Source organism: Clytia hemisphaerica, unplaced genomic scaffold (assembly GCF_902728285.1).
Source record: "Clytia hemisphaerica strain Z4C2 unplaced genomic scaffold, Clytia hemisphaerica genome assembly, whole genome shotgun sequence".
Taxonomy (NCBI): Eukaryota; Metazoa; Cnidaria; class Hydrozoa; order Leptothecata; family Clytiidae; genus Clytia; species Clytia hemisphaerica.
Genome location: NW_027104530.1, coordinates 185635 through 213202, shown reverse-complemented (window position 1 = coordinate 213202; position 27568 = coordinate 185635). Strand labels below are relative to the sequence as shown.

The following is a 27568-nucleotide window of genomic DNA, read 5'->3' as shown; positions in this document are numbered from 1 at the left end:
AAAACCGAACTAAGCAAATTTAATTAATGATTATAAAAGCCACATGACCGAACCAAGAACAAATTGACAAGATTTCCAAAGTAAACATGTTATAATGTAAATGATTTGATCCGAACAGTCAGTAACCAATGTTTCACAGTTTAATGCTGTTTCTCGTGAATATGTATGCATCTCGAAGCTATTGTAAACGATCACAAAAAATCTTCAAATAATAATCAAATATGTGACTTTTAAAACTTGCGAGACAACGGATTAGTTCAGCTTTGGTAAAAACGGTCCCACACTAGGATTGTTACATGCAGTTTTTTGAAAGAAAACATACCTAATGCGTAATTAGGTAATGCGTTGTTTCATTTTCCTAAAATTATAATTTGAATTTTTTTATTTAATTTCATTAAATTATATGACACACACTGTCGACTTTTATATACAGATATGATAAAATTGTTTTTTAAAGAGCACCTCACACATATCACCACATTTTTTTTGGGGTGAAATTTTACGTTGAAAGGCTGCATGCAATCTATTGAAAAACTTTTCACCTTACACATGAATAAAATAAAAGTAATTTTATGTATTTTTTCATTAAACCTTCGTTTAATTGAAGGTCATCTAGAATAAAATCTACCGAAAATAAAGATTATTTAAGAATAGGTAGCTTGATCCTCAAGGAACCAAATTTTTATTCGAATTAGATAAAGGTTCGAATTACCGAGTGTATTTTTGGATAACTTTCTAGCTGTCAGGACCAATGTTCGAATTACAGAAAGATTAATATAAGATTAGTAGAGATTGGAATTAGAGAGAGTTAAATGATATTACGATTCTGCCCCACATCGATTGAGTTCTTCTCAATGATTAAGATATTTATGCATTATGGTGCAATATATTGCGAACAAAGACTGTAGAAATCTCCTCGGGACTTACTTACGTACCATGAAATCACAACGGATCATTATAAGTTGATCCCATCGAAGCTTTTGTGAAAACGGAAAATTTGTTCCAAACGTTTCGGCCTTATCTGAGGGGGGGGCTAGACTATATGCAAGTACCTTCATCGTTTCTTAAAAAGACCACTCAATAAATTGTTGTTGACGCCCAGTTGTTCTAATTTTTTTGACATTTCAAATATTTAGACGAGTATTGTGTTGTAGCCGGTGTTTACTTCTTTGAACCTCAATTCCGTGATTCCAGGCTTATGAATCATCTTAAAATGTTCATATTTTCATTATTCTATGCTATGAGTGCATCAATTCTCTAGCTTTTCACACTCAGGAAACTTAGATTTAAAAAGTTAAAAAAAGGAAATTTTGACGTTTTCCAATACTTTGCTTTACTCTGCTTTCAGTTTGGATAATTTCCCAGAAATGCGACATCCGCTAGGTAAAGTAAAGAAATTCGAAGATATGTGCAAAATATCGGATACGATCAAAGAAAAAGCCAAGGTGAGAGATGAGAGACAGATTATATTTTTGATCGTGAAACCTCTTCTTCCAACTGTGACTGATTCAAATTTACTTTCATGCTTATATTTGCTCTGGGAGATTCGACGAAGTAGATCCATCCTGTTTATAAATTTTAATATTTAATTGCCCTATAAATTAAGAGCGATGATGATGACTCCCTCTTCTTTAGTATGCCACTCCCTCTTTAGTTGCTGAGCGTGCGAGAGAAAGGCGGCAATTTAAGTACCATTTTGTAAATCTTTGCTTTGACCTGGCTGGGGATCAAGTCCACAAGATTGCCCATAGTAGCTGGATGCTATACCTTCATGCTACAGCTGCTTATTTCAAAAATACTATTTCAGTACAGTTTCCAAACCAGTTTTTAGATAATTTACCATTTCCCGTCTATTAAGTACCTCACATTAATCTATTCCATTTATAGGCGATCGCGGACAAAGAAATAGAGGAGGGTAAAGACAGTGAGGAAATCGGTCAACTTCCCTTTTGGAGATGTCAACCGTACGTTAGACCACCGTAAGTAGAAACTAGGTGTATGATGTTTTGTATGAAATGCTAGAGATGGTTTCTATTTACTAACTTTATATAATTTCTGGGGTTTGCCCTTTGTAGGTCGCACAACACCCACAGCATAGTGTCCTCCTGGGTTGGTTCCCCCCACTAAAAATCAAAATTTTTCTCCATTCCCCCCTCTTTTATTTCCCCCACCATATTTCAAAATTTTTCGGTTCCCCCCTCTTTTTTGAATTCCCCCAGCTATTTGAAGATTTTGCGGTTCCCCATATGTTTAACATAAAAATGACTTAAATCAAGTTTGAAATTTTGGAAAGCTTGAAAAAATAGCCTTGAAAGTGCTGGAAAAATGAAATTGTATTGAAAAGTTGGTTTATCCCAAAAGATTTGCCGATTTTATTGCTTAAACAGGTTTTGCAACAAGATCACCTTGAGATCAGTGAAGTTCCCCAGTCAAAATCTCCTAAATTTATGGTTTTCCCCCCTCTTTATTTTCCCCTAGCAAATTTCAAATTTTTCATTTTCCCCCATACTTTAAAAAAAGGGCCAAAATCAGAATCCCCCCCCCTTTATAAAGGGGGGGGAGGACACTATGCACAGTTATTGAGAGCTAATATTTTCCAATACCTTGATAGAAGGCATAATCATATAGGTTGAGTTTGAGATCCTTTCGCTATTACATTCTTTCCATGCTTGCCTAACTCTTTTCCAAAATCGAGAAAAGACAATTCGAACTTTCCAAAAATAAAAACATGTTAAACAGTTCTCGACTCTGCCAGATTACATCTATATACTTTTTCAACAAAAGGTTATTTGTGACACTTCATAAGGTTATGAGAAGGGGTGTGTAGGTGTAATCTAACTCTCTCGTCAACAGTATAATACCGTCAGTGGTCCTAAATCCGACAGCCCTGCCTAAATTCTCTAAAATCCCTGTTCAGTAAATCAAATATCTCAGTTTTGTTGACACTTTGGTATCTTCATTGCGTCACAGCGAAAGTTTTGTTTTTATAGGACCCGTTATCCTTTCAGTTCAAAGGGGTGGTTTCCATTTTCTAGTTTTGGTTTGAGCAACATATTTAGAAACTTAATTTCAATTTCAATTAACAAGCATACTATTTCAGGAGATGTGTCCTCAATTAGCGAAATGCGCAATTTTTGCCTCCTTAAATCCACAAAGCTTCTCTACCTCACTTAGACCAAAAACAACATCGGGCGAGAAAAGGCCACTCGAAGAGGGCGACGAAGAGGCGGAAGCAAAAGCAAAATTAAAACCGCCCTCCAAACGAAAAGCTATACGTGAAAAACACCATCAGCACGGCAAAGGCGCATTCCCTAAAGGTACCTCAAGTTTTTTTGACTTTTTTTTTTTTGCTTTTTTCGCTACCCTAAGGGAACTTTTTTTGACGGGAACTAATTTGGCGGGCAGCAAATATCTTTAAATTTTTTTAATTTTGGCAAACAGTGAATTTTTATTAATTTTGGTTGGAACTAATTTTGGCGAATAACAGCGTAAATCTCTTCTATTTTGCCTTATTTTGAGCAATTTTGGTGAATTTCAGGGGTTATTTAGGCAAGGAAACAAGAAATTTAATTTTGGCGGGAACTTATTTTGGCGAGTGAGCAAAATATTTAATTTTGGCGGGAACTAATTTTGGCGAATTTCGTCTAAATTCGCCAACTCTGCCAAAATTAGTTCCCGCAAAAATAAGTTCCCTTAAGGTGTACTATGAAAAATGTTTCGATCTCAAGCATTGTTTAAGGCGTACGCATTTGTTTAGCTCGGTGTTTTTCTCAGCCTTCTTTTTTTATGAGGGCTCAAATAGAAGATTTTAGTAAAAACGGCATAGAATCTAGAATCATATACATCTGATTGATGTCCTGATGGCATTTCATAGAATTGGTCAATCGAATCGGTTTGATGTCAGCGGCCCAATGTCCCATGACAGGAATGATACCTTATCGGGGAAAACTTCGTCGGGGAAAAGTGACGAAATTTTGGACAAGTGACGAATATTTTCCTCGACGAAAATTTTCCCCGACGAAAATTTTCCCCGACGAAGTTTTCCCCGATAAGGTAGTCAGTCGACCTGATGTTTCGTATTCCCGGCCGGGTTCAACTGCCCTTGTTAATAAGCCTGAAAAATATTTCGGTTGGACCAGTTAATACCCGAAAACGAGGGGTAGAGTTTAGGCCTCCCACTGCAAAATCCACGAGGCAGTCGGGCAAAATTCTGTCATCTAAGCCTTCCAGATGTTGAAAATTATCCCCGAACTTCAGAGATATAGCGTGTCGGAAGAAAATTTCTAAATAGTGCCAGTACAAGAGATAAGTTTGTGAGGATCAAATATTCTTTCTTTGCTTCATAGTTCCAAAAGACAAATGGCCGCTATGCGTGACGTGCAAGAACAACCCTTGGGTAAGTTAAATATGTTTTGACATTTCTTTATTTGGAACACACAATTCCTTAGCCGTGCCGGTGCGAGAATAGCCATTTCCTTAAAGGGACATAAAAGTAGTAAAATGTAAACATTGATCGAACCACGTGTCATTAAAGAGAACAATTAAAATCACGTGTCCAAAACAAACTTGTAAAACAATTGAACAATCAAAATTAGCCATGTTTGGTTTGATTTTTTTATTTTGACATGTGACATTTGTTTTGATTTTGTATCCGCTGCATACAGTTTGTTTACAAATTTCGCAAGTACTGTTATGTCCCTTTAAACTGGTCACCTGTCAATTAGCAGTGTTGTCAGTTTGAATCTTTTGCTCTCATTATGTAATTATTTCAGTTTTTCTTTGGGGGGGGGTTGGAAACGAATGCACAATTTATCCTTTCTCTGAGTGCTTCGTCCCAAATGTACTAAAATTAAGCAATTTTTTATTGAATTTTCCTCCCGATTTTCTTTTAATATTAATTGAAAAAGGCTATACTAGGCGGCTTTTTTACGCGGTAACAGACATTTCATTTTGCGACTTGAATGTTTCGAGCCCTAGTGAAATAATTGAGTTTGCGTCAAAACACTTGAGAACTGTTGCGAAAGGCTTATTATTTCCCGAACATCATCAAAGTGTAAAAAATTATTTTTGGTGAAGTCCCCTTTTGCGTAGCGTAAAACTTGTCCTCCTTTACTTTTAAAACTTTTTTGACTGGGAAATATGCAAAAGTTGGCTTGGAAAATTACTTTAAATCGCATGCAATTATTTTATTCTTGTTTTTTTACAGGGCAAGAAATGTGAATACAATTTATGTAAAACTTGTTGTAAAGATATGACCGCTATCAAAGTACTCAATTGTTCAGGTACGTTTTCATTTTTTGTTTACTTCATACTGGTTTATTTTAGTTTTCTAGACCATCTATTCGAGAGTGAAATGGGATGCTAAAAATCAGGGTTTCACTCCGGCAAATGACAAATTATAATTCCGGTGGAGTTGAGATTCTAGACTGGCAGATCTTTAGCAATGTATTGGTTGGTGTTATGACCATCGGTTGGCGAATGAAATTTCTAGGCCATTGATTTCTTTAAACATGTTTGCCGTTCGTTGAGCCTTAATAAACACCCTGACAACTTATAACTAGCGTCTTTGTTGTTTATTCGAGTTCTACTCCACTCGCCTTTACTCTGATATTAATTATTAATACAGAAAAAAGCCAGTAGAGGGGCTTGGTCTTGAATTTTGTTTTGCTTTCTAAAAGATCTAGTATAACTGGCCTGCTATCAATCTTTATTTTTTGTTTTCGTTATTTTCGAAGGTCACAAATTCAAATTCTTATTCAACAAACTGAGACGTGAAAAAGAAGACGAAGAAGAAGCAGAAAAGCAGAAACAAAATTCTAAAAATGCACCGTGCCAAGACAAATATATAAAAGCTGGTGTCAATGTAGACGAAAACCGGAACGGCGGAGAAAAAAACAGTGATAATGATGCCAAAGATCTGAACTCGATCATTGCCACTTGATGAAAGCATCGGCAAGGTTAATTTTTACATCTACCAAAAGGAAGTACCTTCTATTTGGGAATGCATAGTTCCTTTGGAAGTTTGATTGGGTTTGTTTTCAATCACTGCGAACTTTTCATCGAGGCTATGGGTGTACCGTAAGAATCTCTAGTATAATGTCCGTCAAGCTGAATCGTAACGGAGCGTCTGCGCTGCGCAGATTTATTCCCGAATTTTTATTGCGGTACAAAAAACTCATAATCAACACTATGTTGAATTGGATTGAATTTAATCAAAGAATTTCTTTGGAAGAATCTTTGAATTTTTGTTGTGAGGAGAATTTGTATTAGTTGAATTTCATTATTTCTAACTTCTTGAAAATCCGTAACAAATCCCAGTACGGTCTTACTGACCCGGCAAAGTAATTTCTAAGACCGCAGAGGAAAATTCGAAAGAGGTTGGTTAAATTAACAATTCATTGGGTCAAGAGAAAATCACTTACTCTAAAGTGCCTAAATGGAGGGTGTTTTGGAAGAATTAAATTTACAAACACGTTCATAAGGAGCCAGAATTTTTATCTTCGAGTTTAAGAAAATTGAGAGTTTACTGTTTTATTTTAGCTAGGACACTCCTCTAATTTTTGCTCTTTTCAAGGAGCAAAGCTTTTAATTGAAATTTAAGATCTTAGTAGATTGATTTTCCCCTGGTTGATAAGGCGTATTTTGAAAATAATTAGTCTTTGTTTTTAATTATTCACGCGCTATGTCTGAATAACGGCGGTTACGGTTTAAATGATGAAAATCTTCGGTTTTTTTCCGACAAATTTTCCTACCAAAGAGTTGAAAAGGAAGATGAAAACGCTGAAAATTAATTACATATAATATAGCAAGATAAAAAAAAATATCGGCAGCATCAATAAACAATACGCCTAAAAGTGTGACAACTATTTTTCTTGAATTTTTATGACTGTCGAACGTGCTAACCGCACTGGCTCAACTTCAGTATCTTTGAAATCTTTCGTAGGCCCAATTGTAAACTTAATGGCTTAAGAAAAATTATAGCATTTTGGGTTTTAGCCTCGTTTAGGCTAAAAACTCGTCCCCAGGCCCCAAAAATCTAAATTTTGAAAAAATGAAAAAAACACCTCCAGGGATTTGCCCAAGGATCAAGTGTGCAAAATTTCAGCCCAATCGGACCATTTTTGAAGTCTCCAGCCTGCCCCAAAGTTTTGGTGACAGACACACACACACACACTGACAGACAGACAGACATTCTCAGATTCTAGCTCAACTGAAGTTGAGAATAATTATTTTTAGGTAAATTAATTTTTTAAAAGTTTTATAAAATTTGAGCTGGTAGGACACTGCCCATCCATCGCACACTGATATTTATATTCTATATGATAATATACTATTAAATTTTACCTAATGTAATTAGGTTAGATACAATAATTCTATTATAGTTTACCATGGTTTTTGGCTTAAATGTTTCTCTGAGATTCCATACTTTTTAATGTGCTGCTGAGTTTGAACATCAAGCAATTAAATTAGCTTCATGTATAAGAATAACATTGAAAAATAAACAAGGTTTGCATGCGGTTGTTCTATTGATTTTTCTTTTATTCCTAGCTAAAAGACAAATTATAACGAATTTCAATAATCAAAAAAAAACAAAAAGATACAATTATAACTCACTATCAAAATGGCTGAAGAAAACGAAGGATACAAATTTTACAAAGAGGTTCTCGGTTCACCTAAACATGTTTTAGCACCAATGGTTGACCAATCAGAATTACCGTTCAGAAAAATGTCAAGAGAATTGGGTGTGCATCTTTGTTACACACCGATGTGGCATGCTGGTATCTTTTCCAGAGATCCAAAGTACAGGAAACTGGTTATTGAACATTGCCCTGATGATCGACCTCTGCTTTTTCAGGTATGCTATGTTTTTTTTGTAATCTGGGCTACATTTCAGGTGCTTCGCGCCCTTGCGTAATCCTCAATTCTTAATTAAGTTTCATTTAAGCTCATAACTTTCTACCGCGCTTCTTTTCACCCAGAACCTCTTCCAAAAAGCCTTTCTGAAATCTTCACTACTGTAACAAAACAAAACAGGTGCGAAAACAGCATCCAAAAATGTCACAAACTTGTTGACAAATGTTATTATTTCTTCTGTGTCGGAACCGTAAAAATCGTCACTGAATATTTTAGGTGCTAAGGTAACAAGCTTATAGTAAACAATAGAAGGTATCCAGGTTATACCATAAAGGAGTGTTATTTTGACCGTCAGAGTTGTCAACTTTCTATTCAAAGCTAGTCGATCTATTGTAGCTTGACTGTGTTTCTTCTGCTTTCCAAATAACACTCTACTGTTGTGTTTCATTTTGCGAGCAATGTATATATAAATGCCAAAATTCAGAACTAGAGGGAGAGCAGAGTTGACAAGCAGCATGAAAATAGTCCAAACCCTCGGTTGGTTGTAATGACATTTTGAATTCTCCAACGATTTTGACCTATTCATCGGCACAAACGGTATCAAACATAATATGATTATGTACAACCACGCCAAACAGCATATTGTCTTACACTTTGTCGAAGTCAGCCTGATTTTACGAGATAACGCGTATTTGGTTGCGAGAAATCGATCAATTGCGATCAGTAACACGTTGACACACATCCCGTAAAATGTGACCATGTAAGACAGGCGCCATGCATCACACACATATGCACACACAGTCTCGCTAAAGTTGCCAGACCGGAAAACGGCGTAGGTCGGTAGCACGAAAACGCCTTGTAGTAAATAAGTTACGAGGAGATTTACGATGAATATCATGGGTGGTTTTTCTCGTAATTTTTTTGTTGTCACGATGATATAAATGTATGAACTATTGATGGTTGTGATTGCGATTGAGAGAATTGCTGACATCAGCACTATCACATCCTTGTATAATTCTCTATTCATAGTTTTTCCTTTTTTCTGTTCGTCGTCGTAGATAAATAGGACTAAGACTTAGTTTTTCGTCTTACTTTCAAAACTCAATCACTCCTGGAATACTCATCTCCAGATTGCGTTTTGAATATTATATTGCCATGTTGTTTCATCAAATCATCATTACGCAAATTTTAGAATCGACAACTAGATCATGGTAATTTTGAAAATTCGTAAGAAACGGCTGTAACCAATCTTTTGTCTTTGTCCACTATCGCTTCAACTCAAGACTGAAGAAACATACCCTTGTTCATCTTATTTAGTTTACATGAAATATGATCATATTTGTTTTAATTTTCAAAGTGCTCGAAATTTGTACATCGTAAGCTCTTGTTTTTAATTAGTGCTAATCAGTTAGTAATCATTATTAGGGCAAATACTACTCTTAAAACTTGTTTTGGATAATTGACAAAAACCCCATTTTCTACCCACACTTTTGGGGAAAATCTAACCCTTAGCCTGCTCAAATGTCTAGCCCCAAGCTGATTATCACGTGCCAGGCAGGTGATCATCCATCTCAGAGACTCAGAGAAATTTCTCTCGTGTGAAATAAAGTTTAGGTTAAAATTAGCTTGGCTTGTATCAGAGTTAGCCTGAAAATGTCAAGTCAATTAAAAACTTTCCATGTCAAATCATTAGTATCGATAGGCTTATGGAAGTCTGTAGTCAAAAAGTATTGACTTCAAATGTAAGCAGCTCTCTAGTTTATGTGAAAGCCCCATCTTTTCTGAAAAGTCAATTGAGTTTATGACTATAATACGACCTTTAATCTTTTTTTCAGTTTTGTTCAAACGATCCTGAGAAATTTGCAGATGCTTGTGAATTAGCAGAACCACATTGTGATGGAGTTGATTTAAATCTCGGTTGTCCTCAAGTCATCGCTGCGAGAGGTACAAATGTGTAATTTTCAAGGCGATCCCATTTTCTAGGGTTGCCTTTGTTGAGTAAACTTTTCATGATATAAATCAATCACTGGTTTTCTTACAATTCTTGCATGGCAGAAGGGCTCGTCCTGAAAAGGGTAGCACTAGAATTATTATAGGAAGACTCTCTAGTGCCTCACATAACGAATATTAAACAGGCATTGCATAAGAAGCCGTCTTTTGACGTTTTATCATCTCATCCTTTGTTTTCCATTTAAGGACATTACGGTGCATTTCTGATGGAAGAGTGGGAGCGAGTGGAGAATATCAGTAAGTGAATTCTATTTACTTTTTTTACTCTAGCTGTTTGTTCACTCGGCCTTTACCAAAGAGATCATGAACGGTATTTTCCATCATGCACATGTTGTACACATTGTCATGGGCGGCTCCTGTTTCTCAAAACAACAACAATACAGCCAACCACTATTTGATTCCAAATAAATACTTATTGACCGAAACGTCCATTCCACCTATCGTTTCTTGAGGTCCTTGGTTATCTGAATGAACATGACCCACAAGAAATCTCCTCTTTATAAAAAAAAAAAGTTTTTTCTGTAAATCACGTCCAGAAAACACATATTCTGAGCTGAATGTATTTTTTTTGAACGAACTGTCCATTCCACTTATCGTTTCTAAAGGTCCTTGACTGAATGAATAAACATGACTCAGAAAAACATTCCTCTTTATAAAAAAAAAGGTTTTCTCTGGAAATCACGTTCAGAAAGACACACTATATCATTTGAATAGTTCTTTAATTCTAGTTATCAGTTTTGGAGTTCGTGGTGTTTGGTATGTTTATATGAACATGATTCCGAAGTTAAAACTTTCTTATCGAGAAAATAGTTTTATTCTTTGAAATCACGTTAAGATGAATATTGCCGTGTTCTGGAAATGAAGAGGAGAGAACACAATATCCAATACGATTCTTGGAAAAGGGCAATCGATTTTTGGGAGGGTGTTCTTTGAGTTTTAAGTGTTTGCAATGGACATTCAGATTATTCAGCTCTGAAAATCATGCTCAATCTAAACCCAACCATTACAAAACCCTACTGCTCCATTTTGAACTTCACCATATTGAAATCCTAAAAATAGCTTCAAAAAATTGTTTTCAAATTTAATGAAAGGTGAAGTCTTCCGACGTTAAAAATGAATTTATTTGTCTAGTACGGCTGAGAATCGGCTGTTCTTATGCTGTTTTTTTTAGTCCTGTTATGCTCTTAAAATATTCTTAATTTATTTACCTCATTTACTTATTGGTTCAAGAATAGCTTCTTAAATCGACATCATGTTCTTTTAAGATTAGTCTTGTAAAAACAGTGTGCATTGTGCTTGGTATATTTGAGCAGAAGCAAACAACATAAGGTCTTAACTAAAAAAAACATTGCTGCACAATCCTGTTCAAAGTCACCTGTAACATATCCCTTCAAACAGGATTACTGGGTAAAGATGATACTCACAAGTTATTCACATAAATGATATTCTAACTTTCAAATGCAGGTCAATCGTAAATATACAGTCATTAGGTTTAATGAATAAGGCCCTTCACATAGTCAACATGGTATTATTTTAAGGAAGAAATGCCGACAAATTTATGAAGAAATTTACCTTGAAAATCTTGCTTAAAATTAAACTTTATGGCCAATGAAAGACAACCACTCTAATAGACAACACTTTTGGTACACTATAAGCCTTAAAGTTTTTGAGATTTGAATTTGCTGACAAATCTTAACTAAAAGGAACAGTTTTGCTCTGAATCACGATCTTGAAAGCACAGACCCTCAAAGATTTTCTCATTTTGAGATTGTCTTACTTTAAATCTTAAGGTACGTTTAAAAGTAGCAAAAAAGCATTAGCAGCCGGAATTGCGCCCGTTTGTTGTATGAGTGCAACTAAATGCTGGAATTATTCTGCAAATACCATTCTTTGTGGTTTTTGGTAGATACATTATTTCTGTGCAACCAAATACAAAATGCTTTGTCGAAAATACCACCCTTTAAAGATAATATATCCCTTAAATTCGCAAAACAAGCTTTTAAAGAATGTATCATTTTTGTGTTCGATAACCATCGAAATGTTTATCACGTTCATTAAGAAGATGATCTAGCTAGCATCGCCAGTGCTATAAAAACACCTCAAAGTGCTCCAATTTTTTACTATTTTTGATTTGTCAAGACTAGTTAACGCTCGTACACATACAGACAAGAAAACCAAAATTTTATGAAAGCCCGCTTGTGAATGAACAGAGAAGAATATCAAATCTTACTTGTATGAACAAGCTTCTACAAAACGTTTTCAACATTCTATCGGTCCGCTTTGTAACTTTTGAGTGCTATTAAAATCATACCCATAGTTTGAAAATATAGCATATTTTTAACACACTCACAAGACAAGCCAAGAAAGAATTTTCGTAGAAAGTTGTTCTTGAAATATCTCTTTATTGAATTGCACTGGCAGAACAGGCATTAGAACTGATTGAAAAAATAAAAATATCAATAATAGAATTGAGTCATTTTTCAACACTATGTGATGATAAGCATGGTGTGGAGATTTCATCATTCATCTCAAAAAAGTGAAAGACAAATCTCCTGACCATGCTTACAAACAAGTTATATAATCAGCTCACTTTCAAAACAATAGTCCATGTATCAATACTGCTGATTCGCCTATTAAGCTATTACGTACTTTTAAAATGTTGTGAAATCTTGTAGAAACTTTTGTTCTACGAGTGCAACTAAGTTGGATAATTATTCTGAAAATACCACCCTTTATAAATTGCACTCGCAAAACAAGCTACATGATACATATTCTAACATTTTGATGGTTGCTCACTTTGTGTTATGTGTGTAATTGAAATACACAGTTATTCTAAAATTCTTATTGCCCTTTTCAAGTGTACTCGAAAAACAAGCTACCTGGTACTAAAATTTAACAAAATATTCCATAGTTAAACAAGATCTAATCACACCACGCGCATATCTCCCTACACTCTTTTATCGGTGCATGGTACCCAATTCCCCTCACATGGCATTGGTTGACCGGTGAAGGCAGTTCTCCTAACATGCTTACAAACAAGCTATACGAACAGGTACTGACAACGCTATAAGCTACATGATGCCATGATATAGTTTGAACACTACTTAGTAATAAGCATGCTCTGGACATTTACCTGCCATCTAAAAGTGACAGTCAGATCTCCTAACATGCTTACAAACAAGCTATACGAGCAGGTACTGACAAAACTAGAACCTACATGATGCCATAACATAGTTTGAACACTACTTGGTAATAAGCATGCTCTGGACATTTAGCTACCATCTAAAAGTGACAGTCAGATCTCCTAATATGCTTACAAACAAGCTATACGAACAGGTACTGACAAAACTAGAACCTACATGATGCCATAACATAGTTTGAACACTACTTAGTAATAAGCATGCTCTGGACATTTAGGCTGCCATCTAAAAGTGACAGTCAGATCTCCTAACATGCTTACAAACAAGCTATACGAACAGGTACTGACAAAACTAGAACCTACATGATACCATAACATAGTTTGAACACTACTTAGTAATAAGCATGCTCTGGACATTTAGGCTGCCATCTAAAAGTGACAGTCAGATCTCCTAATATGCTTACAAACAAGCTATCATAAAATATTACTAGAAGCTTCATGATGCCATAATATGGTTTGAACACTACTTGGTAATAAGCATGGTGTAGAGATTTAGTCACTCACCTCAAAAAGTGAAATCCAAATCTCCTACCATTCTTACAAACAAGCAACAACCTTATCTACCGATAATTCGTGTTTTACTATACTGTTGATTTTCTTTGACTAACCAGGTAGAAGTCACACACAGGTCTACGTCTATGATCGAAAAGAATAGCCCCTTCTTTAGATTGCTCTCAATATAAGAAGTGACCGTAGTGCAGTGGTAGAGCATCCGATTCCCAAAATGCCTTCTCTGCTTGATGCTCAGCAATTAAGAGAAGGATCAAGGGTAAGTGGAGCAATCCAGTGAGAAAGAGTGGCGCCCTCCCCTACCTTCGGGTAGATAGCTATCGAAAGAGGAGCCTTCGGGTCGCCTCCGACTGCGGTCGCAGACTTACTTAATACAATATAAGAAAACCAAGAAGAATTACTTTCCAAATGACGTGTCAAGAAGCAAGACTTAACAAACTCAACTCTTTATAAATGACAGTTGAATATCAAATCTTGTTTATAAACAAGTTTCTACGATAATAGCCAACTGAAATATTTGTCGTAATCAGCTTTAAAACCCCTGAGTGCTATTAAAATTATGCCCATAGTTTAAAAATATAGCATTTTTTTAAAGACACTCACAGGACAAGCTACGAACGAATTTTTGTAGAAACTGACATATATTTCGTATAGAATCTCATTTTTAATTGATGTTAAATTACGACTTGCAGACGATGGTCACTGTTTCTTTTACTAAGTGACATTTTCTCGAACCCTACTTATTCTATGATCGTGAATAAAAAAATAACAGCCCTTTTGAATCGCGCTCACAAAACAAGCTCTCTAACAACAAGTACACAACCTAAATAAATTTCTATGCATACCTCAAAAAACAAAAATTTGGAAAAAAGTCTCGTTAGGGGTCTTGAAATTCCAAAAATTTCAGCTTTTTTCTAGATTTTTTACCAATCTGATTTTCAAAAATCGGGTGGTGTCCACCCGGTAATCACATAATCAGCTAATACTACTTGCTCTTCGAGCGCACTCAAATGCAAATGTTATTATGAAAATACCACTATTTTTGAAATTCACTCGTAAAGCAGGCAATAGCACCGCATTATGTAAAAGAAACGTTCATATTGAAGTGAAAGACTTTTTATCCTGCTTACAAACAAACACATGCATGGGAATGATGCCTACTTAGTTGGTTTGCAATTTCACCTTATGCTATATAGCAGAGGAATGTAAAGAGATGGAAAAACAGCTTCTTGAAAACAATGGAAAAACGGCTCGTCATATACCAGGTCTCTTGCACTTAAGGGAGTTTATGTCAAGTAAATAGGTTTCTTTTGTTGTCGCTATAAAAAATCTGCATAATTAGCGTGTTGTGACAAAATTCTTTTGTTTCAAGCCTGATTATGCGCAAACTTTTAGGGCTTATATTTTGGGTACACCTCTCCTATACGAAAAGGTACCTATATCTTCTTGCTCAGAATTTCCTAGCGATTCTACTGATATAACCGCATCATGACCGCACCATACTATGGAAAGCTAGAGCTCGAGAAAATTATAACTTCATCTTGATTTTACTCGACTTCTGACAGTTTTACAAGAACCAATTTGATATCATTGCGTTAAGAATTTCTTTTGCTATACATTAGTAAAAATATTGCTCCTTATTCTTAAAAATTGAACTAGTAATCGGCAAAAAAGGAAAACAAATTTTCATTTTTATCGTCAAATCATGTAGAAATTTCTCCTAGTTTGATAGTTTATAAGAAAATTAATTTTGAAATTTCGGTGTTACAGTTTCTTGTTTGGTACAGGCAGTATCCACTGGCGCAAAACAAGTCAAGAAATTATCCCGAGAACCCACCGATCCTATTGAGTAATGAGAAAATACTTTTATGATTGAAAGAATATCCCATTGATCGTGTTCAAAAATAAAGGCCTGTTTTGTGACATTTTCAAAGTTGGCTGACAATTATGTTAATAAAATGAGTATTTTTGGTGGCTAACCGTTTATTTTTTCACCAAGGATAAGTAGAATGATTAACCTTTCCAATTGTTTTGGAGCGAAATTGAGTGGCTTACTAGGTTACAAGATATTTCAAGATAAGCTATGAGTCGTTTATGTGGCTGACAACACTGGTGGCTTTTTGAAACCAACCAGTTTCAAAATGTTGCACTTTTATCTGTTTTGAGATAATATGATACCTCTAGTTACCGATTCAAGTGTCATTTTCAAACAAACCAATTCCTCCTTTGAGGTGGCTGACAAAATACATATTTGGACATATTTGGACCTGGAACCACACATTTTACTCATTTTACCATTTTTTTCATCAAAATATGTTCTTTGTGTAAATACCGATCATCATATAAAATTTCAACGTTATATTTGAAATATTTTTCAAGTTATTCAAGAAATACTATATTTTTGAGTTCACTAAATGTCACACTATTTTTGAACATGATCCATTTTTAATATTGCTCTTAATAATAGGAAAACATATACAATAAAACAAGTACAATGAAGAATTTTCTTGTCACAAATCGCATGTCAATAAGCAAGACCTAACAACTTCAACTCTTCATAAAAATGACAGTAGAAGATCAAATCTTGAACAAACTTCTACAATAACTTTTTCAACATTCTATCGGTCTAACTTCCGAGTGCATTGAAAATCATACTCATAGTTTGAAAATATAGCATTTTTTTAATACACTCGCAAGATAAGCCAAGATATTTACATAATAAAATCTAATTTTGAATTGATGTTGTAGAACCTAAAACTACTTTTGCAAACTCGTAATATTACGCTAACCGAAACAGTAAAATCTACCAAAATATTCAGGTATTTAAGAGAGCCTACATCTACCTATAAGAATCAAACAAACAATATGAATTTGAACCTTTTAGGTTAAGCTTACAAGAAATACCACAAAGATATCAAACTACTCAAGGCAGTAAAAAAAGGTACTAAAATATTCAGGTATGTGAGAGAGCCTACCTGTTGTAGGGACAGGATGAAAAAATCCAGTTAGCTGCGTCGACTCGTCTTCTCAGTATGCACATTTAAACATCCAACTGATTTGAAATCATTGTACATTTTGATCATACTCACAAGACAAGACCGATGTACTATTTCAATTTGTCTTTTCTATCTGTTTGTATGATTTACTGGATTTCGCAAATTATTGAAATGGAGAAGACGAAAAAAATTTATTTGACGTCACTTTTCTAATGATGTCAATTTTATCAGAGAAACTCAACCAACTTAGATATATCGGCCAATTTATTTATTTATTTTTTTTTTTTTTTTTATCATTAATTTCTTGATCTCCAAAAGTATATTGGTTCTTCTTACAAGAAGTTGAAATATTTTATGTATATGTTATGTATATAAATGTATATAAAATTCTACGATTCAAACTGATACGAAGTGGACAGCTAAATCATTTATGGAAGCTTAGTGGGCTGGGGCTGGTCGGTATAGAAATTGTAGCCTACATATTTTGACATCAGTTCTCATCATAGTTGCTCCTTTATTCTACCCATTTTCCTCTCTCGTAGATTTTCGATAAGCAAAGAGAACAAACCAGAAATGGAAAACGACAAATGTCTTTTAAACGAACGTGTTTTGGAAAAAATGTCCAATGTTATTCAAACGTCGGAAAATCTTGCTTTCTGCATCCCTTATGAGCACTCTGCAAGAAAGGATCGTGTGATTTGAAAACACGAACTACTTTCCAAAGTGCTCACAAGACAAAAGCAATAAAATCGTTACAACCATATAAGATATTTTCTGCTTCCCTTATGAGCACTCTGCAAGAAATTATCGTGTTATTTGAAAACATGAACTACTTCCAAAGTGTTCACAAAACAAAGCAATAAAATCGTACAAAAAAGAACGGTGAAGGCGAACAAAAACTCCTGTAACTAAAACAACACAAATTACTCGTCAGTAAACAAAGATTACAATTATCGACTATGCATTTTGAAATGAATGTTGAATATCGAATCTTATGAACAAGTTTCTTCTTCAGAACTCTCGATTTTCCTAACAGAATTTTTTATAATCTGCTTATAACTTGTGAGTGCTATTAATATCATGCCAATAATTCTAAAGTATCGCACGTTTTGAACACACTCACAAGACTAGCTACAAAAGAAATTTCAAGTTTCTTCCGCTAGGCTTTCCTTTTTGCCATCTGAAATTTTTCCTAATCCGCTTTGTAACTTGTGAGTGCTATTAAAATCATGCCAATAATTCTAAAGTATCGCACGTTTTGAACACACTCACAAGACTAGCTACAAAAGAAATTTCAAGTTTCTTCCGCTAGGCTTTCCTTTTTGCCATCTGGAATTTTTCCTAATCCGCTTTGTAACTTGTGGGTGCAATCAAGATCATGCCTATAGTTTGAAAATATCACACTTTTTAATCACACTCACAAGAGAGGCTACAAAGAATTTTATATTTTTAGCAAATATTTCAGGTAACTGAGAGCCTAGTTGCCCAATGAGCTGAATTTAAAGTTCATATCAATTTTAAAGCATTGTCTTTTTTATCATGCCCGCACGGCAAAGTATCAAATATACTAAAAAAGCTAATTAAAAGAGTCAAGCACGCTCGCTATGGATAAAACGTTCAAATACTCTGGAGAACCAAATAATCTCACCAGCTAATTAAACCAGGTTTGACAGAAAAATCTAAAAATTTCTTCCTTTATGATGATTCCCACAAAATACACTAATAGCCTAATAATGTCTTCGCAGAATATTATTCAAGTATTCCGACCGACTCGTCTTCTGAGTATGAACCAAAACAAACTGGCTGATTTGAAATCACCGTACTTTTCAGTTCACACTCACAAAACAAGACAAGACAAATTATTTCAATTTTTCTTTTTATCTGTTTTCATGTCATATGATCGACACAACGTTCTGCACTTATTTAACTTTCTAGTATGCAACTTTTTATTTGACGTCAATCAGTCCATTAAATGACGTCAATTTCATAAACACAGTACAATGAAAATGCCGATAAACCGAACAATCTCCCATGACATGAAAAACGATATCAATTTGTCCAAAACTCAATCCTAGTCAACTAAAGTTTCTTCACTTTCACGACATGCCTCTAAATATAAAGAACTCGATATCCACTCATTCATGTCGTAAAAGAAAGCTTACATGGAAATTTGCTTAGACACAAACTAAGAGAGAAATTACCGGTTACACATTCTTTGAACGACATGCTCGTATTTCCCCATGGCACATTATTTCGAAAAAAACAATAACAATTCATTCAAAAGCATGTCGAAAAAGAAAACTTAAATAGATAGAAAGGAAGTAACCTAAAATATGATCCTTTTGTACCTACCTTGATTTCCTAGTTGGGAAGGATTGTCATTTTTAGTCACCAATCGGAATCTGTGTTCGTGTCGAAGATTCAAAATAAGATGAAAAAAATTTTGGGAAAAAAATAAGCTTCATTGTTTCTCAGAGATCGCAGACAAAGAAGTTGCTTAAATATCCAGAGATATGAGAAATTCGAATTGCCTTATGAACCATCAAGAAGCTTCGATGAATTTGAAATCATCAGCGTTTTTGATTGTGCTCACAAGGGAAAACAACGAAGGTTTCACCGGAAAATCTAAATTATTAGATATTTACAAATATCTTTAGAGAATCCCCTCGCCTTAAGAACAAGTTGAAAAGATGTCCTTTTTCATTGTGCTCATAAGAGAAAGCACCAACAGTTTTCGCAATATTGTTACTTACAGATTAATGTCCAGAAGTTGCTTCAATATTCAGATATTTCCACTTTTCTTATGAGCGGATGAAAAAGCCTTGATGAATTTGAAATCACCATCCTTTTTGATAGTGCTCATAAGAGAAAGTACAAAAAGTTTTCGCAATATTGTTTCTCAGAGATCGCAGACAAAGATGCTTAAATATCCAGATATTGTGAAATAATAATCGACTTCCCTTATGAGTTTCTCTAAAAGCGTCGGTGAATTTGAAATCACCATCCTTTTAGATTGTGCTCACAAAAGAAAGCATCAAATGTTTTCGCAATATTGTTTCTCAGAGATCGCAGACAAAGATGCTTAAATATCCAGATATTGTGAAATAATAATCGACTTCCCTTATGAGCTTCTCTAAAAGCTTTGGCTGATTCGAAATCACCATCCTTTTAGATTGTGCTCACAAAAGAAAGCACAAAAAGTTTTCGCAATATTGTTTCTCAGAGATCGCAGACAAAGATGCTTAAATATCCAGATATTGTGAAATAATAATCGACTTCCCTTATGAGCTTCTCTAAAAGCTTTGGCTGATTCGAAATCACCATCCTTTTAGATTGTGCTCACAAAAGAAAGCACAAAAAGTTTTCGCAATATTGTTTCTCAGAGATCGCAGACAAAGATGCTTAAATATCCAGATATTGTGAAATAATAATCGAATTCCCTTATGAGCTTCTCTAAAAGCGTTGGTGAATTTGAAATCACCATCCTTTTTTAGATTGTGCTCACAAAAGATGGCACCAAATGTTTTTCGCAATATTACTGCTTAGAGTGAGATCTTAGACACAGAAGGTGCTCAAAATATTCATTATGAGAGATTCAGCTTGCCTTATGAACAAATTAATAGTAATTTGAAAAAATGATCACCACTTTTGATTGGCTCATATGATAATCATCGAAGTAAAATCAAGTACGAAGATGTTTTTATATTGGTTTAAACAATTTTAATGGGCAATACGAGAAATTTTCCGATGAATGAAAAATCATCTTCACTCATGAACGCCAATACCAAGCTCATCAATGCATATGAATCGAAAAATATCGTTTTTTTTATTACATACGCTCGTAAGACGAATGATGGTTGATTCATGCAATAATATTTCGAAGTCTAAGCTGCTTCTCTTGTGAGTATGAAACCAAAAATGGAGAGAGTAATTGTAAATCATTCTTCATTTTCACCATACTCACAAGACAAGCTTTAAATCTTATTCTACATCGCGTACCTTTACAAAACCGTCGGAAGTAAAAGACGTAACATCTCTTCTGAAGTGTTTCACCTTTCGCGTAAAGTTTCATGATATACCGATGAGGACCTAATCAATTCTTCACTGTGAAATTACAGTCGATTATCAAAGCAGAATTTAGATACTCCAAGGTCTTGGCGCTTACAGATGAAAGTTTAAGACTTTGTCTTTTTGAAATACTTTTATATGTAAATATTATAGAAGTTCGTCTTCACATTTATGAATACATACACAAGATTTCCCGAATTGCTTTACGAAGAAAGAAAATCCAAAAAAAGAAAACTTCTTTTCTAAGTTCAATATTGCACTTAAAAAAGAAAAATATTGAAAAAATGAAAAATCACGTAAAGTCATCACGTTAAAATATAGGTCAAACCTTTTGGATCCTAGCTGTTCCTGTTAATTCCGTCCTAGCTAATCAGCAGCAGGCTCTACATTTTCACGTCGTGCTTCGAAAAACATTGGAAATCGAATTGAACGATATCCACTCATTCAAGTTTTCAGTCATCAGTTCTAACATGTGGTCACAATGCACATTCATATAAACAAGATCAGTGAAAAGTTTGAAATTGCAACATTCAACCAGCCCGACAAGCTGTTGAACTCCAGAAGCGAACTGATTTCGAAATGCCGCCACGTGAACAAGTTCACGCTAAAACAACACGATTCGAAAGACTGACGTCAATTGTTGTCAAAAGAAGCCAGTATATTGTTCTTCGTAAACATTCAAAACGAAATTTAGTTTTTTTAAATTTTATTTTCAACTGACGGTCGTCTCAACGGCGTGAAACTATTAGTTTTGAAATAAAACTCATTAACTTCATTCGAAAATAGTATAAACAAGATATAAAAATTCTTTGAAACTTTCAACATTGAAAAAGAAAGAAATTTCTATGAATTCAAAATCATTGTCATTTTTTTATTGTGCTCGCAAGACAAATCACTGTTGAAAATATCAGGCCACTTAAGTATATCTATTTGAGAGAGTGTTCGTACCGTAGGAGCAGAATCAACACATTTGAAATAATCGACCCTTTTGATGATGGTCACACCAAATTACCAATAGCACGATCCTTCAATTTTCTCACTGTAAAAGCGACTTATCAGATTTATTTGACGTCACTTTTTCAGGGATAAATTATATTTTATACAACCTGATATTAAATTGTTACAATTATCGTATTATCATATAACACTCTAATATCACTGTATTACACGGATTATAAACGATTATCCCACTATCGAGTATTGCATAAAGAGACGATGTTTTCTTACTGCAATGAGCATAACCAAAAGTAAACATCTGGCTATTTGAAAATACCCATGTTCTATCTTTGGTTGTGTTCACAGCTTCTCAAATTCTTAAAATGAACCGCTCTTCGACTATGCTCACAAGACAAGCTGCCAAAGCTGTTAAAGCTACCAATATCAATCGATTGCTCTAACAAAACTACTATGGCGAAGCACCACAATTTACACAATACTGCTGTTTAGATACAAAATACATCACGAAACAGTTGCATATATAAAGGAAGGCAATTTGAATTCGTAGAATTGGTCATCATTTCCATTTTCGATACGGCTCGTGGTATCTTTGAGAGAATTCAATATTCTGCTGAGTAAAACGAAAATTCACTAAGAAATATGGAATCATCTTCATTTTTCATCATACTCACCATTAAAAAGTCCTGCAAGAAGTATAGTAATTGTACTTAAAAACTATAGACGTAAAACCAACTTTTCACCTATACTATTCGAGAGAATGCACTTGTCTTATGAGTAAGCTAAGAAGGATCAAGCGTGATATGAAATCATCTTCATTTTTCCATCATACTCACCATTGACTATACTATTCGAGAGAATGCACTTGCATTTTTAAACACGGGGGTAAAAGTCTACTTGAAAAATAGCTCCATACCGTACTCAATATCGCTATGAAATGAGCAGAACATTTTTTTTGTTATGATCGATTTCACGAACACGAGTGTATTTCTAGCGCTGTTCTCAATCAAAGGAGAAATCAACTTCATAAAAACTCCTTATCGATGAACTTTACATTCATAGCCAATTTTCTTTAAGCTGAAATAGAAATTTGTTGTTTTGATTAAACTCATCAAAAGGCTGTGCTCAAATTCCGGAGCTTGTTGTTGACTAACAGCTAAAAACTCCGTACCTATGAACTTGACTTGAACAATTCACGTTTTTTCAATGAAAACTTGTTGCTATAGTCAAGTTCACTAATACAGCTTAGCTGAGAACTCTGTATCAATGTGCTTAACGTGAACTGACGTTTCTCATCATGTAGAGAACTCCCGTCAAAAGCTCATAACAAACTGTTGCTTTTGTTAATCGAAAACGACAACATCAAGCACTACAGATACGGACAAGCTCGATCGACTACCGATGTCAACAAATTCCCATTTTCTCATATCTAGCGGGTAATTCTCATCAACAACAATAAAACAAATGGATTTCATTTATCCGATGCTCTTTACAACAACAGTTTTACGAGTACAACAAAAAATAAGACAATTATTTATTTGAAAATAAGGCAATGATTTAACTTGGGCTTTCCTCACAGAACTATCTGTACTGAACTGCATGTCGAAAGGCAAAATTCTCCGACGACTATTCCCTTACCAGAATGTACGCAATGACTATCAGTACAAATCGAAGTAAAAATAACACACTTGAAAATATGATATTTCACCCGTCGAAGTGTGCTTACAGGACAAGAGCTTCAATAAGTATGTTGATACTACGTTTAGCAGATTGTCCTAACAAAACTAATCTACTTGGTCAATGAGCCATAATCAAGGAGGCGTTTTCAAATTCTGAAAATAACGCACCTTTCGATTACGCTCACAAAACAAGGTACCCAAGAATCCCAAATCTTTTGGTCATTTCGTTTTATAATGACATCTAGATTTCTTCCGTAAGCAATTATTGAATAAAGTGACTGTGGTTTTTCAATCTTACCAACCTACAATGACTTCTGTAAATACAACCAAAGTAATTGACATGCAATTATTTGAAAATACTATCATGTCCTGGCTTTGGTTGTGTTCACAGAACAAAGAGCTTCGTTTCGACGAGCATGTTCTTATTCGTAAAGCAAAATCAATCTGCTTGCCTGATGAGTCATGGTCAAAGACACGTTTCAAATTCTGAAAATGAACCGCCCCTCGACTTTGCTCACAAGACAAGCTACCAGTGTCGATTTCTCTGAATATCACAACGTCTTGTCTTTGGTTGGACCCACAAGACAAGAGCTTCAATAAAAATGTTAATTCTGTACCGCTAGCGGATGTTCGTTCAAAATTAATCTACTTGGCCGATGAGCAATAATCAAGGAAGTGTTTTCAAATTTTGAAAATAACGCATCTTTCGATTATGCTCACAAAACAAGCTACCCAAGAATGTCAAAATTTTTGGTCATTGCACTTTATTATTATGACATCGGTTTCTCCCATAAGAAAACATTAAATAAAGGATTGTGCTAATTCATTCTTACCAACGTATAGTGGTGGCTGTAAGCACAACCAAAAGTAAACATATAGAAATTTTGAAATACGACCATGTCCTGGCTTTGGTTGTGTCCACAGCACAAGGAGCCTCGTGTCGACAAGTATGTTTGTTTTCATATTGCAAAATCAATCTACTTGCCTGATGAGCAATAGTCAAAGAATTACTTTTTAAATTCTAAAAATGAACCGCTCTTCTACTATGCTCACAAGACAAGCTGTCAAAGATTTGAAAACAATTGTATTATATGTTTACTCACAGGGCATCAATTCTACGTCCATTAGCGGATGGTCTCAGCCAGGGGGGGGGTCGGTAGTAAAATCTCAGACATAATGACGTTTACTACCGTGGTGGTGTGACAAAAAATGGGAAAAATATTTTACTACCAAGGGTAGTAAAATACCAAAATAGGTGGTATCTATGTGTACATTTTTGAAAAACTTTTACTACCTGAGTAGTAAAAACTGATAAAATTAGCAAATTTTAGCTATTTTTTGTATTCTTTTTAATTTTTGGGATAACTTTTCTGAAAAAATCTGAAAATTTTTATAATTTGAAAAAAAATTCTGTTGGAAAATTGTTTACTGCAAACAAAAAATTCTCAATTTTTTTTTTCAATATGAAAAAGACTAATTCTAAGGGCAAACCATTAATTTTCGCACTAGGTAAAAAATGTGCCGCAGAAATAACAATTTTTTAAAGCTTTTTTGTAAAAGCTGTCCGAAAAGCAACCAAAAAATAGGTGGTCTCTATGTCAAATTGTCCCAAAAGATTTTACTACCAGGGTAGTAATTTACCTCTTCCAAGAATTTGGGTGGTGGTATGTAAAAATTCGTAAAAATCCTTTTACTACTCATATATGTCTGAGATTTTACTACAGACCCCCCCCCCCTGTCTCAGCAAGAATAATCTAATTGACCAATGAGCCATAATCAAGGAGGCGTTTTCAAATTTTGAAAATAATGGGAGTTTCTAAACATCGACCAGAAATGACAACCACGACCAGCGTCCACGACCGGCGACCAGATAAATTTGGATTATCGAGTTTATCTGCTCTCTCCACCGTAGAGAATGTTTAAATCAAGAATACTAAAAAGTGACCTTTGAAGTAACCAGTCATTTTCTTGACAAAGTGACACTTTTTGAGAAAAAAATATTGACAGGGTCATTAAGTATGATGTTTGTAAGCTTTGTTAAACCAAATATTTTAATTATGCTGAATGAGATGCCTTTAGTATGAATAGATAGAACTTTGTGATAGAAAATTGGGAAGGCCAGTTTTCGAGATATGAATCCAATCAATTATTCTATTGTCTTTATGCTGACAAAATAACTAATTTCGACAGAAATAACAATATGATGATGAAATACTTTGTGATAGAAAATTGGGAAGGCCAGTTTTCGAGATATGAATCCAATCAATTATTCTATTGTCTTTATGCTGACAAAATAACTAATTTCGACAGAAATAACAATATGATGATGAAATACAAAGCTTCTCAAACCATCTTCAAAAGATTTTGTACCACTAATTATTGTGATGCTGATAATACAAAAGGATAGAAATTGACACCATAATCAAGCTCCAAGAGCGTCGAAATGGTTGTTTTACGTATTTGGCACGTGGCTTTAATTAGATGAGACAGGGTTGAGCTTACTTCGTTACTCTTCAATATTGAATATTTTCAAATGATTAGGAGAGACTCTACGTTGGAGAAAGAGAAAAAACTCGATAACCCAAATTTGTCTGGTCGCTGGCCAGTCGTACAGAGGTAGAGCATCCGGCTACGGTTCGCAAGGTTGTGGGTTCAACCCCCCAGCCGGGTCATACCTAAGATTCTCAAAATTGTACTTGATGCCTCTCTGCTTGATGCTCAGCAACTAAGAGAAGGATCAAGGGTAAGTGGAGAAATCCAGGGAGAAAGAGTGGCGCCCTCCCCTACCTTCGGGTAGATAGCTATCGAAAGAGGAGCCTTCGGGTCGCCTCCGACTGCGGTCGCAGACTTACTTACTTACTGGTCGCTGGTCGTAGTCGCCGGTCGTGGTCGTCATTTCTGGTCGACGTTTAGAAACTCCCGAAAATAATGCACCTTTTGATTATGCTCACAAAGCCCCCGGGTCACAAAGCAAGCTACCCAAGAATGCCAAAGTTTTTGGTCATTGCATTTGATTAACAGGGCTACCAAGCTTTTGAAGCTACCAATGTCGACTACCACCGTATTTTTGCTTTGGTTGTATTACAGGACAAGAGCTCCAATGATCATGTTGATTCTACACCTTTCAGCCTTTTAGCAAAATGAATCTACTTAGCTAATGAGCAATTCAAAGAGGCGTTTTCAAATTCTGAATAAAAGCACCTTTCGAGAAAATCTTTGAGAAATCTTTAAATACAGTAAAATAGCAAGTTAATTTGCCTTGGTAATTTCTTTGCTTTAATACAAATCTTTAATTTTAATATAAATCTTTACTAGAAGCTACTTGTCCCTTGGAGCAGATTGTAAAGAACAATAAAAGACAATCTTGATTTGTACTCACAAGACTAAAACTCCGTACCGGTGAATTTGAGTTTAAAAAGATTGCGTCTTATTATGAATCAGAGCCAAAGTTCTTCATAATTGTATTTTATTATTTATAATGACATAGCTTTCTCCCATAAGCAAGTATTGAACAAAGTGACGGTGATAACCCATTCTTACCAACGTACTTTTTGCTGTAAGCACAACCAAAACAAATGACATTCAGATTATTAGAAAATAATATTATGTCTTAGCTTTGGTTGTGGTCACTGTACAAGCCTTGTGTCGACAACATGTTCATTTTCGTATAGCAAAATCAATCTGCTTACCTGATGAGCTATAGCTGACGAGATGCTTTTCAAATTCTGAAAATGAGGAGCCCTTCGACTATGCTCACAAGACAAGCTACAGAGGCTTTGGAAGCTACCAATGTTGATTACTCTAAAAAAAGCTACTCAGTTACTATTAGTGCAACCAAGTCAGATATGCGGTTATTTGAAAATACAACCATATCTTGACTCTGGTCGTGCTCACAGGACAAGAGCTTCAACGAACATGTTAATTTTACGTCGTTTAGCGGATGGTCTCAGCAAAAATAATTTTCTTGGCTAGTGAGCCATAATCAAGGAGGCGTTTTCAAATTCTGAAAATAAGGCACCTAGTTTCGATGATGCTCACAAAACAAGTTAACCGAGAATGCCAAAAATTTTTGTCGTTGCATTTGATTACCAGGGCTACCAAGTTTTTGAAGCTACCAATATCGACTACACTATATCAACTACCATCGTATTCTGGCTTTGGTTGTATTACAGGACAAGAGCTCCAATGATCATATCAATTCTACACCTTTTAGCCTTTTAGCAAAATGAATCTACTTAGCTAATGAGCAATTCAAAGAGGCTATTTCTATAAGTTCCAAGGTTGACAAAGCTATCGAT

The 27568-nt window shown here is 34.9% G+C and overlaps 2 protein-coding genes across 2 annotated transcripts in view; both read left to right on the top strand.

Annotated features, from left to right (window-relative positions):
- Positions 1–5978, top strand: part of LOC136822351 (tRNA-dihydrouridine(16/17) synthase [NAD(P)(+)]-like) — a 37209-nt gene extending 31231 nt beyond the window's left edge. The window contains exons 7-12 of the mRNA XM_067078590.1: positions 1349–1445; positions 1888–1979; positions 3175–3317; positions 4347–4396; positions 5207–5282; positions 5736–5978. Of these exons, the coding sequence (XP_066934691.1) occupies positions 1349–1445; positions 1888–1979; positions 3175–3317; positions 4347–4396; positions 5207–5282; positions 5736–5941 (664 nt within the window). The 3' untranslated portion in view covers positions 5942–5978. The remainder of the gene's footprint in view (positions 1–1348; positions 1446–1887; positions 1980–3174; positions 3318–4346; positions 4397–5206; positions 5283–5735) is intronic.
- Positions 5979–7598: 1620 nt separating this feature from the next.
- LOC136822350 (tRNA-dihydrouridine(16/17) synthase [NAD(P)(+)]-like) overlaps positions 7599–27568 on the top strand; it is a 40265-nt gene continuing 20295 nt past the window's right edge. The window contains exons 1-3 of the mRNA XM_067078589.1: positions 7599–7855; positions 9690–9798; positions 10051–10101. Coding sequence (XP_066934690.1) covers positions 7622–7855; positions 9690–9798; positions 10051–10101 — 394 coding nt within the window. The 5' untranslated portion in view covers positions 7599–7621. The remainder of the gene's footprint in view (positions 7856–9689; positions 9799–10050; positions 10102–27568) is intronic.